Source organism: Besnoitia besnoiti (assembly GCF_002563875.1).
Source record: "Besnoitia besnoiti strain Bb-Ger1 chromosome Unknown contig00015, whole genome shotgun sequence".
Lineage (NCBI taxonomy): Eukaryota > Apicomplexa > Conoidasida > Eucoccidiorida > Sarcocystidae > Besnoitia > Besnoitia besnoiti.
Genome location: NW_021703917.1, coordinates 597,949 through 617,632, shown reverse-complemented (window position 1 = coordinate 617,632; position 19,684 = coordinate 597,949). Strand labels below are relative to the sequence as shown.

Here is a 19,684-nt window from a genome sequence, read left to right as displayed (position 1 = left end):
AAGTTTGGTGTATTACGGCGTACGATATGAGTTTCATTAGGTTTGTACGTTTAGCGAGGAACGAGGTAACTTTCACATTGCTACCCCGCTATCACACTAATGTGTATTTATAAATAAGGCACGTACACACCACACCATGCCGACGACCACACTGAGAAGAAAAGGCAGCGCACGCCTGCCGCCATCACGTGGCTATCACTCTCTGGCCGCGGTGATGGCAATGGAACAATCGTTTCACAGAACCGGGAGGGTCCTAGAGTAGACGCTTACGCCCAGAAGCAGCTTCGCAACTGACAGGAGAAACCGACGACTCTTCAAAAGTTGCGATGCCGACGCTCGGCATCGTCACTACCTTGTGGAGTGACTGACCTTGAAACAAGGCCCGACTGTACCAAACTTGTTTATTAGCGAAGACGGTCGCTTTCCCCGTTTGGGTCTGGATGGCCCAATACTACAGAACCAGGACTTGAGGTGGCTGTATGGGTCGGATGATCTAGAAAAGTGTGGTTTAAGTTACCTTTGGTTTCCGACGTTTGCTGAATATCGGGCAAGGTTGACGCTTCAGGTTTGTCAGTCGCTTTGCTCTGGGAGAGGTTGCCCGGAATCACTTTCCGAGCGAAGATAAATATTAGCGTGAGAATCAGAAGGGCAACTAACACGTAGATCAGAAGTTTGCGTCGCAGGGCGACTTGAATCTGGGAGGGGCATCCACAAACATATGACAAGAAAATGTGAAGCCGGCAAGACAAAAGTGCGCCCTCTGCTGCCTGCCGGCCACTCCGTCACCTTCACAGGTTAGCCTGCGGACTCACAATTCGTTGGATTGTGGCTGAGGCGACGCGAAGACCTTCGCCGACTCTACCCATCTGTAAATCTCACACAAGGCATACACCTCCTTACAAATTGCGGAGATCATGGCACTACTCATAGTCAATTCATATGGCTTTTATGTTATCTCACGTGTGCGCTGGTCCGCTCAATTGTCTCCCGCTGTCCACGCAACTCGGTCATAATGCTGGATCCTAGAACTTCAGTCTCCAGCGCCAGCACTCTTGAGCTCTGTACGCAACAGGGCTACACAGAAAAAATGCAGCGCCGTGAGACACTTCTCCATAACTGGCTCCTTCTCTTTGGCATCTGGCAGCCCGGGGTGCAGACGGATTCCTGGTGCGCGGCGGTGCTACCAACAGAGAAATGCGTGATGCTTTTTTACAAATGATTCGGGGGAGGGACCTAGCTTCGCGCAGCATGGGCGTATATTGGTTCGAAAGAGCCAATCCAGCACGGCAACAGGGAGTGAGGCCTCGAAGCCACAGAGGACAGGCAAGCGTTCCTTCTCTTCACGACAGGACTACCTCTCTCTTGGTACTGTGAGCATACTGTGACCAGCGCAAGACATACACATGTGCTCATGGAATGCACATAAAGCTCCAGAGCTGTGCATACTCCAAACACTTTTCGGCGGCGGACTGGTCTCACCTCCAGCATATGTACGCCTTTTTGAGCGCTCTCGGTCGCTGTGAGTAGCCGCATCCGCTGGTGAGGTGACGCTCCAGTTGGAGGTAAGCCTGCGAATCGGGAAAGACACACAAAATAAACCTGTGTCTGTTCTGCGGAGAGGCCATCCCTGCTCTGGACCTCTCTAACGAGTCTTTACCGTCATCATCCAGAAGCATCAGACGTTCCACCTGAGTCCGTATTGCTCGAAAATCGTGTGCCACCTGCCGAAGTTCTCTTCGATAGCTATCTGCCTGCAATCCACCGCAAAATTGGAGAAGGCAATGATATTTGCATTGGCTTCCTGCTGAAGCATCTCCATATCACCGCCTGTGGAACAGGAGCAAAACTCATCCTCGTGGCTCAACTGCTAGCTACTCTACTGGCTCCTTTTACCCATAGAAGTGGAGCCTGGATGTAGGTAGGTCGAATTCGCCTTCCTATTAGCGTCACGCAAATCCGCTCACTCTGGCTTTTGGCGAACGCTGGTCGTCAGGCACGTCACCCTCCAGAGGCATGCGAGCTTGGAGTTCAAATTGGCGAAGCTGACAGAGCACCGCGGTAAGCCCACACAGACACATGGCTGACCCAATTAAGACAGCCGTCGACATTCGCTCGCATAAACGCTGGCAGCTGCATTTTCGCCCCCGTCATACCAGCAAGAAATATCTCTTCGTGAGGCAGCTGACGCCGCCTTACATACAGACATTGCATCGTATATCGTATATTTCGAGGAAGATTGAGATATTGGTCGTGACGAATTGGTCAGGCTCTCGAAAGGTGGTGACCAAATGAAACATATCCCCTACGAGCCTACTGCGGATTCTGCTTGTTGAAGGCTTTTGATGCCATTAGCGATACCCCGACGTTTCTCCGCGCCTAGAACAGTACACATACACGAACAAATAAGGACATGGTATTTTTGTTCAAGCTCACTCAATACAGCTGCTTGGGGAGGCAATGAGTCCTGGCAGAACACCACTTAGCAGTGCAGGGCGTCAATGGAGATGCCTTTTCTTCGTCGAATCGGCTGGGGCGCCGCAGTGAATGAACGTATCCTATTTGTCATCAGAAGCGTCGCACAATAACGTAGTTCAGACCATGGCGACGCTCTAGGCACCTGTTGACGTTTTTTCCACGCTTACTGCTGTCCTCGCTTTGGATAGATGTACAACAGCATTTCAAACGAGCGTAGGAGTTGAGGAACTCCTGCTCGTAGTCGAGGAGCCTGTGATCCATACTTCTCTGCAGCTATGAATAGCTGTGCCAGATACCGATATCCACACCACGTGTATTCCCTGTTACTGCTTGACCTCATGGACGAAGCCTCCAACTCATCACGAAACCGAGCTGAGCGCGTGGAGAGCTAGATGATCGAAAATCGTAGGAATTCCGTTCATGCTTTGGCACGGGCCAAATGACTGTCATATCGTCGCCATTTGCATGGGTTGACAACATTCATTCCGATAATTACACTCTACGAGGCAATCCTGGATCCCTTATTTTGTCTCCCTTTCAGGGCAACAATAACATGCATGAAGGCTGGGGGTCGCGCCGCCTGTTGTTAGAGTTCGAGACCGCGGGAGTGAGCGCATCTCGCACTCGGTGGATAGTGAACTCTGTTGGCAGCGCATGCGGGTATTTGGACACAGCGGCGACGTAAGAACACGTCTGCATGGCGAAAAAGAGCATCTGGCTTCTTATCGGCAACTCGAACGGACGGAATTGCCGGGAAATGGTCGATCCAGAGACTCAAGCTGCACACCGAGAACAACCACATGCACGTGAAGCGCCAAAAAGCTGGCGGCATGCACGAGACCAACCAGCTTGCGCTGCAGAATTGGAAAAAACAGAAAGTATCCGGTATGAGTTGTTCCTTGCACAGCTAACGCTTTGGTCTTGGAAAGGCAGGGTTCACCAGACAATAGAATACGGCTCCTCAGACACCAAATTTGAGTTTGTCAAGACACACATCGTCTCGCGAGGAAACAACCATCGCATGCAGCCAAGTTTAGTTGGGCGGGCCTCGAGTTTCAAATACTACCAGAATTTCAAGCATCTCAATGAGTACCCTTCCAGAACAAAAAATACTTAGCAAAGTTCGTTGTTGGTTATTTTCAGTCCCGCTTAGAAGTTTAGACAGGCTGTTGCTCTACGGTTGTGAAGCGCCGCTGTGCTGCCGTCACCCAGCGCGTGGTCGGTTGCAAGATTGCGATCTTGCTTGGCACGTTCGTTTGCTGTCGCTTGTTCGGCTTCGCGTGTATACCTGGCAGGGTCTGCACGCCTTTCGTACGACTTCTCTCTCCATCTGAGTAGGCAGCCTACAGGATGTAGGACTGCTCAAATAGTTTATCTTCAGTTACTAAGGAAGAACGCCTGTCGTGTTCCGCCGTCGGTGTGCGAACCTTCGTTCCTGCAAGATGTATCTCAAGACGGGAAAGACGCACGCAGAGTTGTCACCTGCAGAATATGACCCTCTATAGCCGCAATGTTTCAAAGTGAGTTGTCGCCGGTCCTTTGTTGCATCCCAGCTGACGCTTTCCCGGAAGCTCACCCGCGCCAGCAAAGAGGCCCTTCCCATAAGCATCCGTTCCGTGATACCTATTGCCCAAGAACTTGCCTCTCTCTCTACGTCGTCATAGCAATTTTTTGCTGGGTGACGCATTCTACTGTACAAGTTTCAGAAGGCCATGCAACTCTGCGTTGCGGGCAGCAGGCTGCGCGCCCGCCAATCGACAAGATCTTCGGTGCGCGTGTCTGCGTCCGTGCGATAAGCGGACCCGTGACGAAAAAGCAGAGCAACCAACCAGCGTCTTTCTTACTGCCGGTGTTGCGAAGGTTGCAAACAGGAGTACAAGACCGCCTTGTGCGGCGGCTGTGCTCGGATTCCACCGAGTTCCCTGAATCATTCGCGCAGCGCGCGGCAGAGCAGCGCGGGCGAGTAAAGGACGGCTTCATCAACGCCGGATGGAAGAATAGAAGACGGCTAACGGTGGCCTACAAGAACCTTTGTGCTCTCGCGAGCTCTGTGGGGTGGAAGCCTGTTATCAATTTTCTCATGGAAACCCTGCGCACCACACTCCATAATATGACCCCCAAAGCGTCAGAAATAGCGTCAAATGCTGGCAGGCCGCCGGTTGCACAGGTGCGGGAATTCTTCAGCTCGTTCCCTTGGGGGACTGCGGCAGCGGTTGCCGCGGAGTGTGCTGGAAGTGCTGCCGCCTTCTGGTGCACATGTGCGTCTTCGGTGTTACTCCAGAAGAGTTTGGGAATATCGTGTGCCTCGAAAACTTGCAAAGTATTCGGTGTGGCTACAGTTTTTGCTGCGAGCAATGCAGCAGCGGCTGCAGCAGCGACAATTCGATGCGCCGGTCAACTCTGCGGAATCAAAACGCCGGGAGAGAAGCTGGTATTTGCTGACGTGGGGAAGGCAGCCGTTCACAGGATGCAATCGGTTAGTGCTTTGCCAACCGGAACAAACGAAGGCGCAGCAGATGCTCCGCTCTCATCTAGCAGCACAATCTGTGCGACTGAGGGACTGAAGGCGTGGTCAGATCACATGATGAAACTTGGACTAAAGGAGGGGCTTCTAGGCTGCACTGTCTTCTGGCTGTTGGGGGGAAGGTTTTTTCGTCTGTCCCCGAGTTCCCTGCTAGCTCCCGGAGCTTTCCATCAAAGCCATCTGTCTCTACGCGCCGGCGTGGACTACGCTTCGTTTGAGGAGCGTCGATTCATAAAGAAGCTTGGAGAGACATTTGGATGTCACACTTGTGGAAAGCGCCGGAATGTCCAAGAGTGGATTGCCGACCATCAGCCACCAAAGCGAGTCGTGATTGTCTTCAGCCAGACCTGGCTCGGCCGATTTTATGGCTTCTTCAGCCGTGCCATGGGTGGGACTCGGTATATGCCACAGCGATTTTATCCACAGTGTAGAGAATGCAGTATCAAGCAAGCTAGTGTCGTAAGGAAGCCCAAGCCATCGCGTAAGGACCTCGTCGTTGACTGCTGGAGCGTCCGTCCATACCACTTTACTGGCGGTGTCCTGCATATCCTGCGCTTCATTGCTGGTTGGTGAACCCGTTTCCACCTGAATATTGACAAGCTACTGTTCCGTCGCTCTCACTGCTGTATATATATATATATATATATATATATATATATATATATATGTATTCTTATGTGTATGTTGTATGTGGTGAAAGTTCATTTGCATCAGTTCTTGCCTACACATATGCCTTATGTTTCATTCCTTTCTGGGCGGCCCCCTCTACTTGCCTTCCGACGCAGGTGCGGGCGCGTTGGGTGATATTTATTATTGACAGTTATTGCGTGCTATAACAGTCTTGTTGAGTAGCAGGTGACCGCATTGTCACTTCTACCACGAGTCTCAGCGGGCTACGGACGGGAGTACTTTTCCTAAGGTCTGCTCGGCGGCAGCCATCTGCCATGCGGGTAGGGAGACACCGTGCGAGAAGGACATACTAAACCCCGAGAGACAGAGGTCTTTAAGTGGAAGGCAATGTTCGTGGCTTGTTATTCCAACCACTTTGTCTCATTCACGATTCTTGGTGTTTTTTTCACTAAGGAAACTTACTACTTTCCTGGTGTACCCAGCAGGCGTCGTGTATGTCCTTTGCGAAACTGCCAGACGCTCGTAGCGAACTAAAATAATTCTGTGCCGTTGTCGCTGTGGTAGAACAACGCTATATGGCAAACGTATTGCGAGTCAAAGGAAAATCGCACTCGACGTTCACTGTTTCCGCTTTTACGGACCTTGATTGGTGCCTTTAAAAACTCATGATTTTCTATTGAGACAAGCCGAATGGGTATGATTCAATACGACGATCGGTAGTTTCCCTTCGAAGTCAGGCACAGCGGCAGGAAAACAACGTGCGCGTCGATCCAACGCTTCGATTTCCCAGTGATTCGTAGAGCGTTCGAAGACGTTGACGGTACGCATAGAAAACGTCCGATCAGCTTCAGCATCTGTAGCTTGGGTTGCGCTAGAGTCAGCGAGAAGCTACGTGCAGCACAAGCGAACGCACAATTTTATCTTCTATCTGTTTTTTTAGCATGCTGCATACGCATCTTCTAAGATTCTCGCGAGGAACTAGGTCTCAACGGTTCGAATCAGCTGTTATACAAGATGGTGCTCGTGTCAGTAGTCTGCGATGATCACGAAACGCGAGAGAGAGAGCAGCAAGCACGTTATCGGTGATTCTTTGCTCGTCCTGGACTTCACGACTAGCGGCTGCGATCGACGCACTCTATTCAAAATTGCCCCCCTGACATGAGCGTTCGGGGGGGAACTCAACCACATGTTCTCGCAGCCGTCACGTTTGCATATAGTAACGGATTCGGAAGACAACCGCCAGCAGGGTTACTATGCCGTTTTTCCCTCCCCAAAACATTTTTGTCTTTATCTACTACACAACTGACTTCACTGCACTTCTATGATACCCAGCACATTATTGACGTTCACAATTGACAGTTCTAAGAGCCCTGCCCAGCAGCGTACGCCCCAGAAGTTGGCCGCGGCCAAGCGAGCGATTTCGTAACATCTCTACTCCGGTGTCTCACACGGGCTCGTCTCCCTCTCCAGAGGCTCCCTTCCAGTCCCGCAGTATGAATTCGTGTATGCCGACCCGCCTTTTTCTCTTGTTGGTCGCGGGGCAGCTGTTGATTCTCAGCTGCGTGGCGGAAGTGAATGAGGCAACAGGAGATGGGCCTCAGCAACGTGTAGAAGCTGACTCGGCTGGTACTGCAGCGCTTTCCGTTGTGGCGAAACCTGAACAAGAAGAAATCACTCGGTCTTCATCGCCAGAGATAGTGAATAAGCCGGAGAACCAGCGAATGTCTGCCGCACCGGAAAGCTACAAGAATGGCCCGGAACTTAATTCGCTGTGTGGTGCATCGCCTCCTTCAAGGGAGCAGCAAGAATCTGAGAAGGGGACGCAAGCAAAAATGCTGCAAGCTAGCACCGATCTTCCTGAGAAGCCTCGTCGTCACAAGGAACGCTCGGATGCGACATTTTTGAGCTATAACAACCTCTACAAACAGCAGCCCGCGCCGTGGGCTTCCCCCTATCAGGCATCTCTCGCAGCCTTGCAATACGCTGTTGCTAGCATGCTACAGCCGATTCCACTTTTCTATTTCCCGTTAGTCCAGCAGGGAGGCATGACTCCGAGAGAAGGGGAAATCTCCGGATCAAGACCATCTGTTTCTGGCCGTCGCAAGAGGGAAGGAGCCGCACGGTCTGAGAACGGAGAAGCTGAGTCTGAGCGACACAAAAGCCCCCGAAGGAACGATGGCTTATATGAGGCACCTCTCACCCCGCCACAGAAAGACACGCACTCCTCAGGATCACCGCGAACCACGGTGACGTCATCCCAGGTTTCCTATCGAGGAGACCGAGATAGTGCACCCTCCTCTCACGCATCAAAAAGAAGAGATCACAGTTCATCGTCAAAATACTCTTCATATCCTTCCTCTGAAAGGGATGGTTACGACCCTCTAGGCGATGACGCTGCCACCCTCTTACCGTACTACGCCAGAGGCGCCTTCCCACTCCCCCTCTATTTTCCGCGTCCCGTCTTCTCACAGCTCCTCGACGAGACGTCAGATGAGACAGCGACAAAATATTTTTATGACGATGACTTTCATTACAGCGCACGAGACCTTCAGGGTCAGCGGGAACTTCAGTACTTTCCAACAATTCATACAGGAGATCACAATGGGTTCCATGAGCGCCCCTCCAGGCATGAGTACGAGCACCGGCGATATGGAAGTCATTACAACCACGGAATGGATCGGTTTTTCTATTGAATCTGATTCGACCCATAAAGAAGGCGCTTCTATGGGGGGCTGAGAAAACCCTCTCAAAATTTGCGGGAGGAGCGGAAGAAGGGGGACCTCCTGCTGTGGGATGCGGAAGCTTGGCTCCGTTCCTCCCAGGTGTGCTACCCCGGTGTGGCAGTTTGTGTGACTTTGTTGTGTGTACATACGCGTGCATACGTAAACGTGTATCTCTGTAAATCCTTGGCTGGTTGACGGGTAAAGTCTTTTCCCACAAACACACGTCCGACGGCTTCGGCAGTGGCCTCCTGCTCACGGCTAGCACTCCCTAGCTTTCTCCTTCCAGGGCATGGCAGCCAGCAGTCCACATGGCCCAACGTCGCAGTCACCACAGCTGGAAACGGGGAAACCGCAATAGCAGAAGCTCTGCATGCCAGAGCCGACCTTCATGCCATTCCTTTTCCTGCGCAGTTGGAGGGCCATTGCTCTTAGTGCAAGCCAAAGGGTTATCTTCGTGCACGGGATAGACAGTTATGTGCAGTAGTTTCCCTATATAGCTTGAACCCTTGCTTAGCCCCGTGTATTCCCATCTCTGGCCCTATACGCGGAAAATGGTAGCACACAGCAGGACGCATCCGGTTTCTCTCTGATACAGTACGAAACCAAAGTATAAGTCGCATCAACGTCCTTGCAGGGGAAACATTGGTCGCGAAGGGGCATGCTCTCATACACTCCTAAAAGCGATCGAATTGAACTATTTCGATCCGCGGCTGTGTTGGGGCACAGCTGTCTGTAGAACAGGAACTTCTTGTTTTTACATGGCAGCGAAGGACACCCGAGGAAGTCACAGACGATTCATGATGGCCACATTGTGAGGTTGGGAGCCCGAAATCTTCAAGCAGCAGTAAACGCCAACTGTTTTCGAGTGCGTCTGCCTGTTGCAGTATACTTCAGATAGTAACTGGCACCAGTGTGCTTACGTGCTCATCGCGGGGGAGCCCCTCACTCTGCCGCGAAATCTCAGCAACGGTGTTTTATCACGCTGCTTTTAACTGAGGTGGAAGTGACGCGGACTTCCTTCAGTCTGCATACAAAACATACAGGCTGTATGCCATCAGAACAAATGTATTCCTCGTACTAGTTGTAACACTGTGGGGTGCAGAAGAGACACACGCACCACTATTCCACTTTTCTTTCAAACAAATACGAGACAACGGCGATGAATATAGCGTAGAGCAGTCGTTATTCCCAATCGCACGTATTTGGTGGCACAAACTTCGTCCGCTTTTGTGTTTTTACTGCGCACTTTCTCTCCCGTTTCCGCACATGGTGTGTGAGACGTCGAGATGACCACACTTGAGTTCGTCCGTAGAAGATTCTTCTCCTGCTTTTTCAAGCCAGCGCGTACCCAATGCTGAGGGCTGACCTTTCAATCTAAGCGGATTTTCCCCATTTCCGTGAGCGTGATTTTTTTTCCAGGCGACAACCGCGCGTCGTCTCCGTTCCTAGAAGCTGACTGCGTGTGCCCGCGAGAAGGAAGTGACTCCGAGCGGTTGAGTGGCCGCGTTCCCAGTGCCCATTCTACATCAGATAGACAAGCCGAGGACTTGGTCGTCGTTCATCTTCTCATATTGTCAAAACCACAACGGTACAAGCGAATCTGAGAAGAACAGGTACCTCACGGCGGCCCGTTTTTGCTCAATGACGCGCAACGTTTTCTCAAGTTCAGCCTGGACTTGGAGAGTCAGCGCTTGCCAATGAGCGATACTGCGTCGACTAGCCCACTGCATCGCTCTGCTGATGGACAAGGGAGATTCTGACTCAGAAAGGTCACTTGCCCGCCTGTTGAAAAAACGAAGAAGTGCCAAGCTCTTCCGAACTCTTTTTCCGTTTCCTGCCGCAGTCACCGTCCCTACTCCGACTTTTTGAAAGTCCCGCACACTGCCTTAGCCGTTTCCAGTTACCAGCAAGTGTGCGGACGGAAACAGTTTTGAAGGGGTGAAAAAACGGGCGTCGTCTCCCCATTTTTGTTCACTGGACTGCAGAATACCTTTCCCATATAACAGTTATATTGTCCTCCAGCCACACTTGTGCGTTGCAGTCTGGTCGTAGTCAGAAATTCATCGTACCGACCCGCTTGTGCCTAGTCAACCGTAGCTTGTTTTTGCGCGAAGTCATACATTGCCTGAATGGTTACCTACCATCTGTGTCTACTTCACAAAGCCTCGGTCCGCCTTTTCCTTTTTTAGAGGTTCACTGAGCCTCTTGCGCGTGTGTACTCCTTGGCTCGGTTTTCCGCTGTCTTACGACGATTGCCGGTTCCTCGGATCGTTCCTGTGCGGTAATTCGCCGGCTAGACCAGCGTTCGCCTCGTGGTCGCAGGTTGAATCCGGCTTACAACCGCCCTATCGGCTGTCCAGGAAGCTGTTTACTTCCACACCCCTTCCGCTAAGAGCGCAAGAGTTGATCAGGGCGTTTACACATCGATCCTCTGCCGTAGAATACGCGCGTTCGCTGAAATAATATAGTCCTCGACCTCACTCAGGAACATCATAAATGCTACCGATCGAGCCGTTTCGTCGTTTCGAACAAGACTTCATGTTCCGCACCAGCTGAGCAGACGGGCGGCTGTGTGTGACAGCACGCAGTTAGGGCTGGGGCCGCCCAGAAGGGCGACTCTTCGGCGGCGTGTGCGTGTCTGGCTCCCGTCGTCGCCCGTTCTTGCACAGCATGGCGAAGCCCTATCGTCGGATAGTCGTGGGCAGTGTCGTCTAGAGGGTTCCACGCTTCTGGGCACCCCGAGAATCTATTTTTCTTGCGGAACAAAACCCGAAGACAACGCAGACCGCCCGAACTTTTGGCACGACGCGATCCCAACATCAGCGGAGCTGGCGTTCCTGCTTTGAAGCACATCTCCGGCTGAAGGCGACATATGCGGCTCATGCCGAATGCATGCATAGCCATGTGTATGTGGGTGCTGGGTGTGTGTAAGTGACGCCAAACAGTGAAAAGTGAAAGCGCATGGAGTGGGAGACCTCTACAGGCGCACGGGGTCATCTATGCATCTGCATCGGCCCAAGCGAACTGGGGGGTACTGCCGCGTGAAACAGCGCTCCCTCGGCCTCCTTTGGTTCGGGACGTGCCAAATCCACGCTGACCGATCTTTCAACGATGCTGCTGCTTGCAGGATGCACACGAATAAGTTCGAGTCAGGTGACTGGAGCCATGCAACGGGATAGTGCGCTACCTGCCCCCTCGTCGGGGCCCGTCAACGAGGGAGTGAGCCACACCGAGGAAGGGACTCCACGGGGCGGTCTTGCATTCACATAGGTCCATATAACCATCGAAAGCATGCTGATATCGGAATAACGCGCAGACATGCCGAGAACGGTGGGATGTGGCGCGCCATCAATTGTGAGAGACTCCGCGTACATTTGCTGTGCTCCACCGAGGATGAGAACGCCACTCATCTGTGAGTGCACACCTGACACTTTGCAACACCAGCTGCACCATTTTCTCTGCCATGTTAATCAATTCCATCCGTCTATTCTTCTTATTCTTGAGTGCCTATGTCCACTTCACGCAGAATCTGGCGTCTTCTCCCTCAAGGGGTCCTTCGTGCGCTTTCTTCTGTGCTATGACATATCTGCCTAGAGACTCTCCCAGCGGTTCTGGCTGTAAAGTGGTACCGCGGTATCCCCAGACCATGAGGCGCGTTTCGAGTTGTTTTGTTTTTCTCTTGGTCTCTGTTGAGTCCTGAGACGCGCAGGGTGGCCTCCAGCACGGGAGTCGCTTTCTGAAATTCGGTTTTTTGTTTTTTCCATCAGGTTCTGGTATATCGAGGTCGGTTACAGAGCCTCGGACCCGGCCAGATGGGCTTCTCTGGGCGAGACTCTGAGGTGGAGCCAGCACAACGACTTCAACCGCAGACTGGCGGGGCGGCGCCGTTATCGTCGCTTCTAGATGGAGGAGGTCCTCCTGTGTCCAGCCTGCTGGTGGCAACAGGAGCCGCTGCCCCGTTGCACGGGCCGGCGAGTGCTGACTGCTCATCCTTCTTGCGTTCAGGCGTCCAGCCCACTCGCCTGGCTCTGGCTCCTGCGTGCGCAAGACGCTGGATTCCGGGAGACGGTGAGGCCTTGAACTTGCTATCCGAGGTTTCTCCCGGTTTCCTCCGTCGTTCACAGCCGCCGGGCCCACAACTGCCATGCGGCGGACACTGGGGGGCTGTCGTGGGTCCTTTGGCGCCGGGGGGGCTTAGGCCCGAGACTCCCACGCAGCGGCAGCGCACGCCGTCTCCACCATTGAGGATGTCAGCGTCTCCGCCACAAACAGAGGGCAGCACAGCCGGCTACGCCTCTCCTCCCCACCTTTTGTCGAGGCTGTCTTCGTTCGAAAACGCGAACCCTTTCCCGCGGCAGGCCGGCGCGCGGTTCCTTTTCCAGCCACCACACGCAGCTCTCGCTGGCGCACGGGCTGATGAGCAAATTTATGGCAGGGATGGGCTCCCGTTCGCTGCCTCGCTGTCGGCAGGCTACATTTCGCTCGGCGAAACTGCGCCAGCGGCTCTGCGGATGTCGAGATCGATGCCGCTCTCAGGCGGCAACAAAGAGGGACGAGGATTTTGCGACCTCAGGGCGCGAGGAAACGCCGGGCATGGGGGTGGGCAGTTGCTGCCGGCAACGTCTCTGCAAGGGCCGCTTCGCGGACAGCGACGCGACGACACGTTTTTCGCCAGCATGAGTGCAGGGGATATATCGTCTCCAGGCACCGACTCTCCGCTCTCTGGTTCACTCGCTTACCCACTGCCGGATCGCGGAGGCCACGCACTACGAAATCCACCCCGGTCTCTGGAGTCTGGAGCCAGAGGCGGCAGAGGCCCCAGTTTCTCCTCCCCGCCGCCGGATCTGTCTTCGCTGTCGCAGGCGAGTGCGGCTGCGGGCCTGCAGAACGCTCTGGGCTTTTTCCAGTCCTTCGGCCCCATCAAGTATATCTTCTGGGACCTCTGCTCCTGTCCGCTGCTTCTTCGCTGCCCGGTCGCCTCGCCGACTGCGTGCTTCGATAAGTCTGCCACTACGGGGACTCGCATGGATACAGACAGCGCGGGCACGACGGGCAGCCGGCTATCTCGGCCGGTTTCGGATCCTTGCGCCTTCTCCGCGGGGCTTAAGCGCACACGCACCCCTGCAGAGGTTGTGTGCATGATCGCGCGCTTCTTCAGAACGCCGGTCTCCGCAGTGAAGATCTTCTACGAAGAAGAACCTGCAAAGCCGCTCAGTCCCCAGACCTCGCGAGAAGGCGTCGGCGCCGCGCCGCCCTCCCTCGTCAAGTCGGCGAGCCAACGCGGCGAAGAACGCGTGGCCAGTGAGCAGGCCCAGGCGCGAGCCCAGGAGTCTCGTTCGCCGCCGAGTGCCTGGGCGGAGATACAGCCCCTGAGCCGGGAGAGGCACTCTCTGCGACGCGGCCTGCCGCATGCGGAATTCAGTTCCAGCGAGAAGCTCTCGCCTCAGAAACAATTAACGCCGGATGGAACGTACGCCCGGGAAGGCAGCGGCCAGGGTAGTGACCACGAAACCCCGTCTCAGGCTCTCTGCGACAGACTCGATGACGAGAGTCGCTCAGTCCTCTCTGAAATGGGCTGTCTGGTCCACGAGTGTCACAAACGGCGCGTCATGGACTGCGTCGTGGCGGAGCTACAGCGTGCGTTAGTCGCCGCGAGGCGCCAATCAGTGGACGAAGCAATGGTAAGTGGCAACATGACCTGGGTGTGTCATTTCGTCGCCGGTTTTCTGCTGCTAGAGGGCCCCGTGGAATGCTGTTGATGCTGGTCTCTCTCCGACCTCACTTGCACTCGCTCGCTGTAGCTTGCACGTGCCCGACCCCATTTTGCGCGTCTGCGAATCCCTCTGCGCATGCCGGCGGGCCCCCCTCGCCGTGCTGACAGTTGTGCTCAAGCATTCTGACATACAGACGCAAAAACACGCAGCGGAGACCGGAGCGCACGCTATTTTTTCGTCTGAAGTGAAGAAGGCGCGGCGAAGTCTGTTTCGTCTTTGGGGGGCTTCGAAGGGTGGCGCGCGCCGGGAGTCATCGGGCTCGTGGATGCCTCCTTCCCGCCCCTCTGCCCCCCTGCCGGTAACGTGTGGCTTCGAGTCTGTGCGTGAACACCTTTTGAGCAGCTGGCACAGCAGCACTCAGCTTCCCAGTTCGGAGACTCGGACCTGCTGGCGAGTTGTCTCTCTCTGTCTGCGCCGCCGACAATCGTCATCGCGTCTTCCATTCACTTTGACTTCACCGAGGCGTTGAGGACGGAGATCGAGTGGAGTCGGATAGGCGAGCCGCCGCGAGTGCGCCTCCTTGTCTGCCACAGCTACGACTGGCCGTTCCGACCAACGGGCTTTCTCAGTCAGTTCATTAAGAAGATGGAGGTTCCGCCCCAGATCCAGTCCGCCGTCTATACCGCGACGTATCGGCAGCTGGTGTCGGCGATGTACGGCGTTCCAATCTCCCTTCTGCATCCCTTCAGTCCGCTGCCCTCTCCCCCTGCAAATTGTGGGGACTGCTGCCTGATTGAGCCGTGGACGGGCGGCAGTGAAGAAGCCTTTGAGGTACCTAGGCGCCACGTGCCTCCCTCAAGTTTCCTAGCGCAGTTTTCGGCGCCGTGCCCATGCCCGGTCGCGACCCCCGGCCCTGCCGAGCCGGCATGTGGCGCTGTCGACACGAGATCGCTGCTCAGTCCGTTTCAGCCCAATGTGATGCTGCACCGGAACAGAAATACGTCGCTCTTCTCGGCGTCGCGGGGCGAACGAAAAGCGATCCCCGTGTCTCTCGCAACTCTTCTGCCCATGGCTGAAGAAGGCTCCTCCTTCGGCGCCGCCGCCGCCGCGACATGGGGCCTCTCGAACGAGGTCGCCTCCGCAGCCGCGAACGAAGATTCATCCAGACGCGACGCGGGTTCCGCTGCCCAAAACGCGGCGACTGTCGCCGCGGCATGCGCACGCCCTGGCTTGCCTGCTGACCCCAGCCGCCGGCTCGTCGCGGGCTCTCCTAAGGGAGGAGCCTGCGACAGAGATGCAGCGCTCCGCGGAGGCGTTCTCGAGCCCGACGGGCCCGCGCGCGGCTCGAATCAGAACTATAAAGGCGAGAGGCTTCTCTCGGCGTCGACAGCGCCGTTTGGGGCGTCGCCGACGATGCCTGAGAGAGGCGAACATCATGGGAAGAGCTGTGACAACGACGCTGGGCGGTTACCCGCTCCGGAGGGTGCTGTGGAGAACAGAAACTTGCGCGGCGCCAGCGACGGCGTTTCCGCGGCTGCGGCACCGGCTGCCCTGCGCGCGACTCTTTCATCGTCTCGATCTGCCCCTGTGGCCGTCCCCATTGGCGGGCCGCAGCGGCTCTACGCGTCGAGACAGCTGAGCGCGGAAGAAACTCGCGAGGACAAACGACTCGCGGGCAGGCGGGAGGAGCCTGAGGGCAACGCGAGCGCTGGCGAGACTCGTTCGCAGCAGACGCCTTCGCGCGAGCTGCTTGAGCTCTTGGAGGCCGTCTTCGCTTCGCCTGCTGCGTCGCCTGCTCAAGACGCCGAGGAGCCAGAATATCGCTTCCACAAGCGTCTGTCGATGACAGACTCCAGGCACCGAGAACCCGGCCTGTCGCCCCGGTCTTCGAGCCCAGAGCTTCCGGATGGTGAGCGGCGGCTGTCGGCGAACCCGCCGGTGTCTGCGTCGCTCCCAGGCGCCACAAAGGCTCTGAAGGGCAGTGCGCGAATATCAGGCGAAGCTGCCTTGCCTCTCGCGCCTGCTCCTGCGTCCTGCGCCGCGGCTCATGCCTTCGCAGATCTGAGCAGCGAGCTACCAGTCACTTTGAACGAAACCGCGCAGGGGCGGGCTGCATGGCCCGACGAAGAAATCCTCCTCCCTGGCCACGCCAACGCGCCTGTCGCTCGCTCCGCGCCTCAACACCGCGCCGAAGTCGCTCACGTCCCTACCCTTCTGGAGAGAGGAATGGAAGAGAAGGATTCGGGCGACACGCTGGATGATCTGCCCCATGAAGACTGCCCTCTTCCTGGGGCGGGATATCGCGACACGCAAGAGATTCCGCCGCACCAAGTCCTGGCGGCAGAGCGGAAAACCCAAAGCAGAGGGGTAGACACCAGCGCGGCGAAGCCCGCGACGAGGCCAGTTCCGCGGCGACCCGATCCTGCGATGTCGCCAAGAGGCGAGGCCGCGGAGGGAGGCAGAGGCAGTTCAGGTGGATGCGCTCGCCTCAGCGGATTGCCGTTGCCGTCGCCGCCGGCTTACCAAGCGTTTTCGCCGTTTTCTTTCTCAGTCCAGCTGTCGGCTGAGAGAGAGCTGCGCGAGGCGCCGCGGCGCCGCGAGCCGGAATACTTTCAGTTCGACAACTCAGGCGAGGAGTCCGCCAGCCAACCGAGCTCGAGCGACTTTGGCCTCGCGGACTGGCAACTGCGAGAGCTGCGGCCACTGAAGAAGCCCCTTTGCCGCGAACTCCTCTCAAACACGATCCTGCTGTCCCCCATTCACTCCGCGGCCTCCTCAGCTGACATGCGCAGCTCGCAGTCTGCGACGGCGCGACCAGCGCTCGAGTCTGAACATGAGCAGCGGACGCAGGCGCTGATCAGCGAAGCGCCCCCAGCGGTTCCTTCCTCCCGCGGGCCTCCGCAAACTAACCAAGAGACTCTGGAGAGAGCCGCGAGGGAGCGCGCCTCGCACCAGTGGCAAACTGCGCGAGCCACGTGGCCGGATCGACGACCAGCAGAGGCTCCAGAAGGAGACACCGACCGCGGTCGAGGAGGCGCAGGAGCCTTCGCAGACGCCTCTGGGAGGGCGAGGCCCGCCGCGGGGACGGCAGACGGGGGCTCCGCACGAGAAGGCCGCGTGGTTGACGCGCGAGAAGACCGGAAGGACATGTGGCCTTTCGAGTCCGAGGCACGCGCGCAAGTCGAAGCATTTGAGACGCGGACATACGTGCATCTCGAAGGGGCAGAGAGGCGAGACGCCGCAGGCGGCCCCGGAGAGGGGAGACGGGGCAGCACCCAACAGGCGACGCAGGCGGGAGTCGCGACCTACGCCCATGGGAGTGCGAGCCTCGCTGAGGGAGGCATGCGCTCGCCTAACTTGTCTTCGTCTGTGCTGCCGCCTCATGACCACGATGCGCAAGTCCTCTGCGGGTGCCGTCAGCAACTCCATTACGTCGGGTATTCTCCGCAGACTGCCGGCGACCCTCATGAGTGTTCACCTCCACTCTCCTCTGCAGCGTCAGGGGCGCCTTCCTGGCCTTTTTCGTCTGCACCTGAAACTGCCGCGGATCCCTCGGCGGCGCAGGTAGGCGCGGCCGGGCGCGACGCCGGAAGTGAGGACGGCGTCTCAACCTCTGCTGCTCGAGCCTGTGCAGCGCCAGAGGGAGCGGCTCCTGCTGCTTCGCTGACTGCCGCGGAGCTGCAGGTAACCTCTGAGCAGGCGTCGCTCGTTTCCGCTTCTTCGCTGCGGGTCGTCTCGTCTGCTGCGTCCGCGTCGTCTTCCGTAGCCTCCGCGTCTCCGTCTTTCGCGTTTTCTCCCTTCTCGCGCTCTCTGTCCTTGACGCTGCTTCCGCAGGCCAACCCCCCCCTCGACGCACCCTCCCGGCGGGGGACCTCAACCCAATCCCACCTGTCGCCGTCTGACGTCAAGCGGCGTGTCTCGCGCTTTCGAGGCGCGGACGACGAAAGCGAGCCACCGCACGGTCAGGGCTCCGCCGCTGTCTCGTCTTCAGGCCCAGTTGCGTTCGAGAGAAAGACAACAGACACTGAGTTGCTTGTTACCGCGAGCACGAGTCCGGCTCAAAACATGCCACGCGAGTTCTCTTCTTCGCCCCTGCCTCCCTCTGCACCGCCGCCTCCTGCTGGGACTTCGTCGCTGCCGTATCCTACAGTTCGAGCTGCTGCAGCTGCATTTACTGCCGCTGCTACTTCCGGCTCGTCGGGACCCTCGCGGCCGGCCGCGGTGCCTCCACTTCGCCTGCCGGTGGAGGACGAGGGACGGGCGCACGTGCTGGCGCTAGGCAAGCTTCAGTCTCGCGGAGCGCTGCCGCCGCAGCCTCAGTCTGTGGCGCCGGACCACCCTGCGTCGCATGCCTTTTTTCAGCAGTACGTGCTGGAGCACGCAGCGGCCTCTGAGCAGCAGGAGAGAGGCGACGAGAGCGCGGCCCGTGCTGGGGGCGGAGAGGCGGCCGCGCAGGGGACTGCGCCTATGCGGCCCGAGGACGCCGACGCGCTCGCCACGCTCGCCTCGACGTCTTCCGCGTCGCCGACATCTGCCGTCTCGTTCGCGTCCTCCTTCCTGTTTCTGGCTGCCGGAGACAAGCCGCGTGGACCCCGCGCGGCCGCGCCGCGAGCCAGAAAAGGTGAAGCCTGGGAGAGAGAGGATGCCGCGACGCGTGCAGAATGCAGACCGAGGCGGGTGCTGCGCCGCCTGAAGACGACCACGGACGAGGCGAAACGCGGCGGCGGCTTCCTCGGCGGCGTCTGCTGCGAGACGCGCTTCACGTCGCTGCCGCGTTGCCGAGTCTCGAAACAGATGAGCGAGGCGGCCAACGAGCGACGGGGATCGCTCTCGCTCAACAGCGGCGAGCGCGGCTCCGGCTCCAGGCTCACAGGCTCCTCCGTGGCGGACTCCTCGTGCGCCTCGCGACAAGCCTCCACCTTCTTGGCAGAGGGCAGAAGAGAAAGCGAGCTCGGAGCGGACGACGCGCCCACGAGCGGGGTCAGGCAAGTCCTCTCCGGTCTGTGGAATGCGTTCACGAGCCCGACGCCGAATCCGGAGGCCGTGCCGCCTGTCATCCCGTCCTCCTCGATGTCTGCCTTGTCCTCAACGTACTTCTCGTCCTCGTCGCCGAGCTGCATGCGGCCGAGCTCCTGCGAACATCCTGCGTGGGATGCCGCGGCGGATTCCGGTAAGCCGGGCGGCGCGGAGAGCGAGCCTGCCAGCGAAGGGGCACACAAAGCTGGGAAACAAAGAATGGCGTCTGATGCATCGAAGGAAAAACAGGGGGGCACGACGGAGGGAGAGCGAAACCGAGACAGAGACTCGGGTTGGAGTAGGACGACCAAAAGCCCATACATGTCGGCAGCGAGGAAGCAAAGGAAAATACGGCACCGCCGCACTTGAGATTCCGGTTTCCACCATGCGCCTGTTTATGGGATAGAATGCCGTGACGTGGTGGGCCTGACGCATTCGGAATCGTGAAAAACAGCCGTTGCGACTGGGCGGCGGATTTGTGTCCGAAGAGCGTTGTACCTTGTGCGCGCGTGTTCCTTTGTTTAGGTGTCGGCAGCGCCTCCAAGTCCCGTATTGCGTCGTGTGCGTCCTCCTACCAGTACGGAGACGAGCGAAGCGATCCG

The 19,684-nt window shown here is 57.0% G+C and overlaps 4 protein-coding genes across 4 annotated transcripts; 3 read left to right on the top strand and 1 right to left on the bottom strand.

The window, feature by feature from the left end:
• Positions 1-234: 234 nt before the first annotated feature.
• Positions 235-2,736, bottom strand: BESB_027930 (vesicle transport v-snare protein; the record flags this gene model as incomplete). The annotated part of the gene is made up of 9 exons (XM_029361467.1): positions 235-290; positions 518-695; positions 813-866; positions 961-1,059; positions 1,480-1,568; positions 1,658-1,751; positions 1,965-2,042; positions 2,315-2,376; positions 2,643-2,736. 9 exons carry the CDS (start codon positions 2,734-2,736, stop codon positions 235-237), a joined length of 804 nt encoding a protein of 267 aa, XP_029215367.1.
• A 1,849-nt stretch (positions 2,737-4,585) lies between these two features.
• Positions 4,586-5,572, top strand: BESB_027920 (uncharacterized protein; the record flags this gene model as incomplete). Its single annotated transcript, XM_029361466.1, has 1 exon — positions 4,586-5,572. The coding sequence occupies one exon, from the start codon at positions 4,586-4,588 to the stop codon at positions 5,570-5,572; it is 987 nt and encodes a 328-aa protein (XP_029215366.1).
• Positions 5,573-7,122: 1,550 nt separating this feature from the next.
• BESB_027910 (uncharacterized protein) lies at positions 7,123-8,322 on the top strand (the record flags this gene model as incomplete). The annotated part of the gene is made up of 1 exon (XM_029361465.1): positions 7,123-8,322. The coding sequence occupies one exon, from the start codon at positions 7,123-7,125 to the stop codon at positions 8,320-8,322; it is 1,200 nt and encodes a 399-aa protein (XP_029215365.1).
• A 3,842-nt stretch (positions 8,323-12,164) lies between these two features.
• BESB_027900 (uncharacterized protein) lies at positions 12,165-19,451 on the top strand (the record flags this gene model as incomplete). Its single annotated transcript, XM_029361464.1, has 2 exons — positions 12,165-14,033; positions 14,469-19,451. 2 exons carry the CDS (start codon positions 12,165-12,167, stop codon positions 19,449-19,451), a joined length of 6,852 nt encoding a protein of 2,283 aa, XP_029215364.1.
• Between the last annotated feature and the right edge of the window lie 233 nt (positions 19,452-19,684).